We start from the raw sequence: 11,413 nt of genomic DNA, 5'->3' as shown, positions 1-11,413 counted from the left end.
GGAGGGGCTGAGAGTTCTACATCTGGATCTGCAGGCAGCAGGAAGAGCCGTACACTCTGGGCTTGCAATGGACTTTCTGAACCCTCAAAGCCCATCCCATAGGTGAGACACTTCCTCCAACAAGACCAGGCTTCCTAATCCTTACAAATAGTGCCATTCCCTGGCTGACCAAGTATTCAAATCCATGAGTCTAAGGAGGCCATTCTCATTGAAATCGCCACACATCCCTAACTCTTTTAAAACATCTCTCCTACAACAGAAGCAACACTTCTTGTATGAAAGAGTTCTCATTCAGCCTGGTGAGCTTTCTCTCTCAACTATAAATAACCTTAGGTGGAACACTGTGGTTGCGGTTGGCTCAGGGTGGTGTGGTGTGGTGAGGTTGGGGGTGGAAGGGTGAGGTAGGAAATTGCTGTAATGCTCTTACAATGAAGAGCCTAATAGAGAAGAGGGGGTAGGCATATGGAGAGGCCCTATGTGGGAGGAGTGAGGTTGGCTGTGGTGTCTGAGTTGTGGGACAGGAGTTTAAGGGACTTCCATTGTGATGTAAAAGAAACAGAATGTGTTGCCTCAGAGGGGCAATGACAGAATAAAGACCTAGTTGCTGGGGCCTTGGAAAAAATACCAGAAGCCTAGCAGAAGGGAGATGGAGCTCCAGCTCCTGGTCCCCCTTCCCAACCCCTCCCCCTGGGCTATCTGAGATGTAATCTTCTACCTGAATACCACCTCCCTGGTCTCAGTCATTAACTCTGGTCCATAACTCCTGCTTGGTTCCATCTCCTCCACCGACTCACAGGAGACTGCCATCTATCCTTCCTGGACTCTCTAAGGTTCTCTGCTTTCCTCAGGTCCCAATGTCGGACACTGACAGTTCAGCTGAGATGCCTGCCCGTTGTCCGTCTCCTAACCCTGCTCCTGATGCTAAGCAAGAACCACCGAACTCTGGGATCACCATTTCCCTCCTTGAAATCGGATCACTCCCTACTTTCTGCTGCCACTCCTTCCCACCACCAAAGAATATTATCTGTCCAGTAGGAAAAAAAGGGAGGGTACAGAAATTTAGCAATCTCTTAAAAGACGTTAAAGATGTTCTTAAAAACATAGCAGGCTTTGAAGAGAAGTCTACAGTTGGGGAGCCTTCTGATGATGGCTGTACTTCTGAAGACCAATCAGAACTTGACGTCAGAAGTGTTGAGAAGAGAAATAAAATACGATTTAAAGATAATCTATTCACTAATTTCGACCCAGAGAGAGAACAGAACACAATGAGGCAGGAGATGTTATTGAAAAACCAGAGTGCTAAGAACATGATACCAAGGTTTTCAAGGGATCTGTGCAATTCAGAAGAAAAGCGATGCTTTGATGGTGTGCAGGTGGTCACGAAAAGTTGGCGGAATGGATCCCTTCACCTTCGTGGAGAGTACAGAAAACTCAGGAACAACATGGAGCAGTTACTGCAGGAAGCGGATCATTGGAGTAAACAGCACAATGAGCTCAGCGAACTAATGAGGTCATATCAGGAATGCCAGAAAGAAAGCAGAGAAACTACTGACAACGACCTAATCTGTTTGCAAACCCAGTCCAACAATGAAGTATCCACCAAGCAGAAGCTGGAAGAGCAGGTGAAGAAGCTGAGCCACGACACCCACTCGCTGCATTTGATCGCAGCACTGCTAGAGAATGAATGTCAGATCCTACAACAGAGGGTAGATATCCTCAGGGAGTTCCATCTCCACGAAGCAGCACCCGGGCATGAGAAGCCTTTGCAGGTGTCTGGTGAGCAGGACAAGAAATGTCCGAAGGCGGCGGAAGCAGACAAGACGGAAGCTTCCAAGCATACCCTGAGGACAACGGAAAGCGCGATGACTAGGAAACCGAAGATTCTCAGGAGCCCGGATAATTGCCTTGCTAAGAAGGCTCGGAATAACCGCTTCAACGCCCGCGTTGCGAAGAAATCTCTGGGGGGGAAAAGGAGAAGAACCGTTAGCAGCTTTCGGTAGAAGCCGCCAGAAGTAGATCCAACTTGAGCCAAAACTGTCATTCACCCAGGGTAGATCTTCTGATTCCACCAAGGAGGAGCCATAGGATAAGAGGAACCTATATCATCTCACTCAGTAGATAGAGAAGCTTGGGCCTTAATAACCACTGTATGATCGTTAACCAAGTGAAAAATGTGAATAAAAACAATAAAAGGAAAGTGCTTCGTTTGTTTGATTGTTTTCTTCTAATTTCTTTAACCATTTCTGGGGGGGGATAGGAGATTCTAGAAGGGGAAGTACTTACAATGATCTCACTGTAATATTTTAACACTTGTTTTCAAATTAGTACTTAGTTTTCCCATTCTATTTGTATGGAATATGTTGGAGTTAAGGGAGAAAAATAACTATGAAAAGGCAAACTACAGTGGTAAAGCACCCTAGACGCTTTCTTCCGGCTCTGCTCGCCTGTGTTGTTCTTCTAGCCCTCAGCTTGCACATGAGGGTACACTGGGGAACCGAAGCCTCTGGGGAAGGACATCATAACTTGAAACATAGAGGCGTTTCTAGATTCTTCCTTTTAGGTGCAAAAATTCCTCTCATTCTTCCAAATGAAGGGAGAGAGTAGGCTTTCTGTTGGGGGTTTGGGGTGGCGGTGGGTGGAAACGAGCACTCTAAGGGAGCTGGGTTTGAGTGCCAGAACAGAGCAGGAGCAATTTCTCGATTCTCACTGAGCAAAAGCCACCTGGCATCATGTGCAAAGCAAACAGAATACTGGCAAGGCCCCCAGTTCCTGGGCTCTTGTATATTCTAAACTGGTGTCAGTCACCAAGCAGAAAGAGAATCACCACAACACGAGAAGCCCTTAGAAAGCATGTTCCCGGAGAGTGTGGCACCGTAGAGATGGCTGACAAAACCTATCCAGATAAAGGCATTGCATGGAAAATACCATGTCTCTGCTCCCCCATGACATCACCCCAGATGATGGAGTGCGAAGCCTAGGCTGCAGCCTCACCCCATGACAGTGAGCACAATCAGGTGGATTTTATAAATTCGAGAGATCTTGTAGGGCCAAGGAGCTCTGGGAGGTAAGTACACGTAGACACAGTGAGAATGAAAGACTTCTACCTCACTGGACTGCGTGTTTATACCCCAGCCTGGGTTAAACGTGGACTTTGGCTAACAGCTCTGGGATTTCAAGCTGGAGACACTTGGTTTCTCTGGCTGCTGGGGAAATGTGTCTATGTTTCAAGAACGGTGTTGTACATAGAGAAGGGTAGATAAAGTAGGAAGAAAGAAGCAGACTATCTCCTGCTCCCTTTCCTTGTAAATCTCTGAAACAGACACAGCAGAAAAGTACTTGATTGGTTAGCTTCAGATTGCTTTCTTAGGTGAGGACGAAAGCAGACAGATACTATCTTGTTGTTTGAAATCGGCCTGTTGGGGAGATTGGTTATCATTCTTTTCTGTTTATTTTTATTATTTGAGAATTTCATATATATACATACACATATATACACACACATACATACATACATACATAGGTGTATATATACAAACAGAGAAGTCCCCTCCTGCTTTGTTTCTGGGATACTGAGTTTAATCAGGGTTGCTTGCAGGAGCTCGGGTAGCACGGATGATTTACTTATGCTACATCACTGAGGAAAATGACTCCCTTTCCCTTAGGAACTATTTCTTGGCAATAGCTCCTCAGAGAGGACCACTAGAGGGCTAGTAACAAAACAAAACAACAAAAACCATATTTTTATGTAGTCTTGTTTACCACTGCAAAATTTTAAGTATTTTTTTAATTTTTTTAATTTTTATTAGATATTTTCTTTATTTACATTTCAAATGTTATCCCCTTTCCTGGTTTCCCCTCCGAAAACCTCCTGTCCCAAATACTTTGTGTTGGTCATCTACTGGGAATGGAATACTATCCAATGCCCTTTGTAAATAAATCCCTGTCTTTTAAATGCTTTAACATATTCCCTGAGTTTTGGAGTTTTACAGGTATCTAGTAACTTGTAACTTTTAAAGATTCATAGTGTATGAATTACTTTTTTTTTCTGTAGTTTTTGGGTTTTTTTTTTTTGTTTATAAAGTATGTATGTGTGTGTGTATGTGAGAGAGAGAAGGAGATGGAGAGAGGGAGAAAGGGAGAGAGGGAGAGAGGGAGAGAGGGAGAGAGAGAGAGAGAGAGAGAGAGAGAGAGAGAGAGAGAGAGAGAGAGAGAGAGAGAGAGAGAGAGAGAGAGAGAAAGAGAGAGAGAGAGAGAGAGAGAGCGCTCTGGCTTCTCCAGGCTTAGCTCCAAGATCAGCTGCTGCCAGCCCCACTTCTTGCTTTTCTTTTGTTCCTCCTTAGCTTAGCTTCACCAAGCCACCATTACCAACCCACCTTCTCTCTCTACCCATCTTTGCTCAGTGAATGAAAAAACACTCAGACAGTTTTCTTACTTTAGAATTTGCTTACTAGCACAATTGCCGGACACAGACTCTCCTGCCCTGAACTTATCAGCTAACCTGTATCAGCCCATCTCTGCCAACCTCCTTGGCTATCCGCTTCTGGCTTCCCCAGATCTTACATAATAACCGTTTGTGTCTTTTCCTCCATTTCCTCTTCCGCCTGGGACCCAGAAGTCCCACCTGACCCTTCCACCCCGCAATTGGCTCCCAGCCTCCTTTATTGACCAAATCAAGAACCAATCAGGGAACCAGACCTTACTATCAGCACCTCCCCCTACAAGAGAGGTATGGGTGTGGCAAAAACAGAGCATCAGATCACACTTGGAGTTACCCAACTGTGAGCCACCGAATCTGGGTGCTGGGAATCAAACTCAGGTCCTCTGGAAGAGCAACAGTCATTCTTAACCTTTGAGCCATTTCTCTACCCTCAAATACAATATAGCCGCATCTAAATACTATCTATGAGTTGTTTGCTTGTTTTAGATAGGGTCTCACTGAGTAGACTAGGCTAACCTCAAACTCAAAGAAATCGGTCTGCCTCTGCCCTCCACGTGCTGGGACTAAGTATGTATGATGCTGCCTAGCTTCCAACTTTTCTTTTGTTGTTTATTTTTATTTTTATGTGCATTGGTGTTTTGTCCACATGTATTTTGCCTGTGTGAGGCTATCAGATCTTGTTTCAGACAGATGTGAGCTGCCACATGGGTTCACATTTTTGGATTTGAACCCAAAAAAATAAAAAACTGAAAGAGCAGTCAGTGCTTTTAACTGCCTAGCCATCTCTCCACACCCCACCCCCATGTTTTCTTTTTTAAGAGGATGTCTGTAGTGTCAGCTAGCTTTGAACTCCTTGTGTAGTTGCAGATGACTTTGAACTTCAGATCCTTCTTATCCAGGGCTCTATGCATGTCAAACAAGCAACCTACCACCCACTGAGTTACATCTTCAGGCTCATGGTTTATCTTCAGTGCAAGATAGAACTTTCATGAAAAGCATCATATTTTGTAATTATGGATGACAAGCAACAGTGTGAAACAGATCTTATCTGTGAAGCTGGAGACTTAAGTCACCAATAGGGATTCTTGCCCAGTGTTCTGGTTCTCTAGACCTCTGGGTTTTCAAATTGACTTCTGTAGACCCTTAAGATCAAAAAGAGGTTAGGTTAGAATTTCAAAATAAAACTGTGATTTAGATAGCAATGTGAACTTTCAAACTTGTTAGTGTTACATGGGGGATGTGCTGGTACCAACAAATTGATATTTGCCCTGTAATTAATTTTGTACAAGCAAGCCTCAGAATAAGGCATCCTTTGTCCTCTGTTCAACTGAAGAATATTCAGAAATTCAAGCTACCAGTTTCTTTTAGAGTATGGATAAATAAGGGCTGATGTATTAGTCAGGGTTCTCTACATAGAACATATGGAATGTTTTTCTATATTTATTAGGGAATTTATTATGATTACTACAGATTACAGTCTGTAGTTCAACTCCTCAACAATGGTCAGCTGTGAATTGAAAGTCCAAGAATCTAGTAGTTGCTCAGTTCTTCGAGGCTGGGTGTTTCAAACAGGATCTAACAGATGTGCTGGCAAATAAATGCAAGCTTCGAAGAAGAGCAACCCTTCTTCCAATGTTCTTATGGAGGTCTCCAGTGGAAGGTGTGGTCCAGATTAAGGTGTGCACCACCATGCCTGGATCTGGGACTTGCTTTGTCCCAGGCTGACCTTGAACTCAGAGATCTCCTTGACTCAGTCTCCTGGGATTAAAGGCGTGTATTACCTTGCCTGGGCCTAAGCTTTTCATGGCCACTATGCTCAAGATCTCCATGCCAAGATCCAGGTTGGAAACTTGTGTCTTCCAGCCGCAAGATCTGGATCACAGGTGAGCCCTCCAATTCTGGATTGTAGTTCATTCCAGATATAGTCAAGTTGACAACCAGGAATAGCCACTACAGCTGATGAGATGGCTCAGTGGTTAAGGGCACTGGCTGCTCTTCCAGAGGACCAACTCCCTGTACCTACGTGGCAGCTCACAACTGTTTATAGCTCCAGTTCCAGGGGCCCTGGCACCCTCACACAGACATAAATATGAGCAAAACACCAACTTACATAACATAAAATTAAATAGATTATTAAAAAAATATGGATAAATCAGGATGTTCTCCATAGTTTATAACTGGGATAAATCCAGATGTGAATAGTATGCTAAGGGTATCTGTCTATAGTCACTTATTTCACTCTTGGGCTGGCAAAAAACAACTTTCGAACTCCAGCTGATTGGCTTGTCAAAAATACTTATTAATATTATTTAACATAAATTGAATGTACAGTATAAAATAGCACAGTATACAATTCTGTCTCAGAAGAAGCAGTGTTTGATGGCAGTATGTGGTAGTGTACATGCATTGGGGAGGTGGAGGCAGGAAGATTGAGCGTGTAAGGCCACCCTGCACTATACAGCTGAAGGCTAGTAAGAGCTTCTGGGCTACACAATGAGACACTGAGACCCTACCACCAAATACTAGACAGACAGACAGACAGACAGACCGACAGACAGACAGACAGACAGACAAATAAGTGAGAAATGTTTCTTTTAGACAAAATGTAGGAATACTTAGTGTAGTGGGAAAATAAGGAAAAAAAATTGAGCAGGGCAGTGGTGGTGCATGCCTCTAATCCCAGTACTTTGGAGGCAGAGGCAGGTGGATTTCTGAGTCCGAGGACAGCCTGGTCTACAGAGTGAGTTCCAGGATAGCCTGGGTAATACAGAGAAATCCTGTCTCGAACCAGAAAAAAAAATTGGTAAGTGGAAAAAAAATCATGAAAATGAGCACTAATGGAAACTATTTGAGTCAGTAAGATGGAAAATTTTTGAAATGGGGACTCAACACACAGCCTTGTGCTACTAGGCAGGCACTCCATCACTGAGGAGTAAATTAGACCTCAGTAGAGGTTACAGTGAGATGATGCAGGTCTGGTTCAAATACATACAGACATTGTGCTGGCTGGTTTTGTGTGTCAACTTGACACAAGCTGGAGTTATCACAGAGAAAGGAGCTTCAGGTGAGGAAATGCCTCCATGAGATCCAGCTGTAAGGCATTTTCTCAATTAGTGATCAAGGGGGAGGGCCCATTGGGAATGGCACCATCCCTGGGCTGGTGGTCCCGGGTTCTATAATAAGGCAAGCTGAGCAAGCCAGGGGGAACAATCCAGTAAACAACATCCTCCATGGCCTCTAGGTTCTTGCCCTGGGTGAGTTCCTGTTCTGACTTCCTTTAGTGATAAGCAACAATGTGGAAGTATAAGCTTTCCTCCCCAACTTGTTTCTTGGTCATGATGTTTTGTGGAGGAATAGAAACCCTGACTAAGACAGACATAGATGTAAAATATGTTAAATATTAACATGGAACCCTGTCTCAGTGGAAGACAGTCATTTAAGAAGCCAAACTAATACCTGTGACTAACTGAGAAAAATTAACTACTGTGAAAATCATCTGAAGCAAAACAAACAAATAAACAAAAAAAAACCCAAAGTTATCCTTGCTAATACATATTATTCTATTACACTAGAGATAAAAGATGTTTCTCTTGATGCCCCAGTAAAGGTTTTTAATTTAATCTGGCATCCTTTGGGAGGCTGGGGCAGGAGGATTGTAGTGAGTTGAGGCCAGTCTGGGCTTCAGAATGAGTTCTAATATAGCCTAGTCTACAGAATAAGGCCATCTTAAAACAAAACAAAAGGCCCAGGTCAATGCCTTTAAATAAATATTAGGCTGAAATTTATATTTCCAGATATAAATCTTGGAGATATGGGTGCATAGGTGTGGGTAGGAAATGGAACTTAGAAAAGGAATCATAAGCAGGGGAGAGTCTGAAGAAGAAGGGGGAGTTACAGAACACACATGAGAATGAATATACAGGACACTGCAGAGGTGAAGTTGTATAAGGGAGGGATAGAGGACCATCCACACCAGCATCAAAAGTTTGGATTTAATTCTGGCTAAATTAAATTTGGATAAACCCTTCCTGGTTGTATGAACTTGAGAAAATTATACCTCTCCAAGCCTCAGTGTTTTAAACCTATTAGACAGGTGTAACTGTACTAGCTATTTTGATCTAGAGATAATGGATCAGGTTAGCACTCATACAACTTTCTGATAGGTATAAATGGTCGTGTGTTCCGGTAGAAAGCCAATGCTTTCATGGCTTACAATGTATGTAAGTTGGATTGAAAAGCCTTAAGTTAATTGACGATTGGCAATAGCCACTATTTCAGGACTGATCCAGAGCCAATCCTGATTGGTGACTGTATTTTACACAAGTATATATTGGCTGTGGACATACTGAGACAACCAAATTGCTTTCTAGTTAAGCAGACACTTAAGTGGGGAGCTGTAATTTGTGACAATAAAATATTCAAAAAGCATCTCTTACATTCCAGGAACTTTTGCTGGACTTCACCCTGAAGTTAATGATAAACCTTGAAGTCACTGAAGACTTCTATCCTACTGTGTGTACTCAGTCTGTTTGTTTAACTTACCTTTAAGAGAACAACATAACAACCAACTTTTACAATCTAAGCTAGTGTGTACCTGTAATCTTAACTTAGGCCCCTGACCCATGAGTAATGCATGTGTATCATTTGCTGAAAGCAACAAGCATAGAGGTCAAAAGGAACATTCTAAAATCTACCAGACGTGATAAATGCAACATTTGTGGGGTTTGGTTGATAAACAATCATGCTTGTGGTACTGGTTGTTATTGGGTCTGCTGGGATCAGTTGGCGTCAGTGACTCTATCCCTTGTAAAACTCTATTAAAGATTTCTTGAACGTATTCCATTCCTTCCTCCTGTGACGCTCTCTGTGCTGTTCAATAAAGACAAAGCAAAACATTGGTTAGGGGACAGACACAGGCACAAGGATGGATTCTCAGCCCAGCCTCCCAGCCTGCACAGATTCAGACTTACACAACAGATGGAGGATGGAAGATACAGGGACTCTGAAGCACACCGTCCAGATCTGTGCTCACTTCAGATGACAGGAGAGGTGCTTTTCTTTATTTATTTTTCCCTAACGGAACACTGATACACCGTTGGTGACTCAGAGTTAACTATTAATTTGTTTTATCCATATAATAATCCATGTTCTCTCTTCTCTTCTCATTTGAACACATTTTTGAGCCATTGATAGAGACAATTTGAGAAGTTTAGTTATTTGTGGTTTGTTCATTGAAAAAAAAAAAAGTTCCTAGTTGTACAGATCACTTTAATATGGCTTTGTATACATGGGTTTTTGAGCCTAAACTCATGAATATGTGTTACTAAACTGAAGTAAAAGTCCTAGGGAGAGAATATACAATACAATGTTTAATTATTTCTGACATCCTTTATCAAAAGAAAGAAAGAGAGAGAGAGAGAAAGAGAGAGAGAGAGAGAAAGGAAGGAAGGAAGGAAGGAAGGAAGGAAGGAAGGAAGGAAGAGAGGAAAAAGAGAGGATAACTGAGCGCTCAGTTTAATCACGAGGGCCTGAGTTCAATCCCCAGCTCCCATGTAAACATCAAGAGACATGGCATCCAGCCTAGCCTAGTCAGCAAACCCCAAGATTCAGTGACAGACCTGTGAGGCAGGGGACTGTGCCATCAGACTGGTAGGAAGCAGCAAGTTCAGAATCCTGGTACATTTCATAATTGAGAACAAGGGGAGTTAAAATTAGCTCCTGTGACCATGACACCCCATTAAGAGGACTCTGATATCTGGTCACATAGCATAGAACCTGGAGTTCTCCATGCTAATGAGGTGACTAGATAGGCCCCCAGTGTTTAACCAACAAATGTCCCTTCCTGGATATCCCTTCCTGCAAAAGGTATCTAGTCCCTGATTCCCCCTGAGTTAAGACACATGCATCCTCATCCACCACGAATAAAACAGTTTGAAGAAAGCAAGAACTGTCTCCTACAAGGACTGCCGGGTGGGGGTGGGGGGCTTGTCATACAGAACTGATTCTAAGTCTCCTGTAGATGCCTCTTTAATCCTGTAACCACTCACTCAGAGCTAAGCCAGGTTCCACCCCAGTCCCAGGCTCATCAGGATCTGTCTGGGCCCTCCAGACCTCCACTTCTCCCTGTGTTTTCTCTAGGACTGGGACCCCTGTCCCAGACTGCATTTTGCCTTCCATGAGCCACACCCAGCATTGAGGAAAAAACACAGCCTAGTGCTCCTGTGTTTCACCTCCTGGGGGTTGGGGGATGGTGTTCTTGGTTCTTGAGAGGGGAAGAACACCAGTGGGGGTAAGACTTGGTCTTGTGAGGTATTTAGAGTTGCTGTACAATAATGAACTGTTTTCCTATCTTAATCTAAGTCACTTAGCTGCGGTAGCTAACCTGCCTCTTAGTTCCTCTGAAGCAAGAAACTGCTTAGCATCTCATTATAAAACAGTAGAGGATAAGTGAAAAGATTTATCGATGGCACTGCTTTCTCTGGTGAATCAGCCAGAAACCTCTCTGGCTAAGCTATCTAACTCTTTGTGAACCAGAGAGAAAGGAAAGGAAAAGAATTAAGATACTGTATACAGGCAAATATGCACAGACACATATACATTCAAACATTCACAAACCCATACTCTGGCTGGGCCTGACTGTCACAATCAACTCCACAAGTATTCATGCACACTTACAAACATACACAAATATTTACACACAAACAGACATATACATTTGGATGGATGAGTGGGTGGATGGGGCAAAGCTCCCCAAGTCTTTTATACCTTCTTAGACAAAAAGTTCTTTAGAAAAAATCGGGACTGGTGAGATGGCTCAGTGGGTAAGAGCACTGAGTGCTCTCCCAAAGGTCCGGAGTTCAAATCCCAGCAACCACATGGTGGCTCACAACCATCTGTAATGAGATCCGACTCCCTCTTCTGGTGTGTCTATATATTAATAAATAAATTTAAAAAAGAAAAAAGAAAAAAATGTAA

At 43.1% G+C, this 11,413-nt stretch overlaps 1 protein-coding gene across 1 annotated transcript; it reads left to right on the top strand.

Annotated features, from left to right (window-relative positions):
* Nucleotides 1-582: 582 nt before the first annotated feature.
* On the top strand, nt 583-2,197 carry Spz1 (spermatogenic leucine zipper 1). The gene has a single exon (XM_031360369.1). It carries the CDS (start codon nt 855-857, stop codon nt 1,998-2,000), a length of 1,146 nt encoding a protein of 381 aa, XP_031216229.1. The 5' UTR covers nt 583-854; the 3' UTR covers nt 2,001-2,197.
* Nucleotides 2,198-11,413: the final 9,216 nt, after the last annotated feature.

Source organism: Mastomys coucha, unplaced genomic scaffold (assembly GCF_008632895.1).
Source record: "Mastomys coucha isolate ucsf_1 unplaced genomic scaffold, UCSF_Mcou_1 pScaffold8, whole genome shotgun sequence".
In the NCBI taxonomy this organism is placed as follows: domain Eukaryota; kingdom Metazoa; phylum Chordata; class Mammalia; order Rodentia; family Muridae; genus Mastomys; species Mastomys coucha.
Note: the sequence above shows the minus strand (reverse complement) of the source record. Positions and strands in the feature narration are given on the sequence as shown.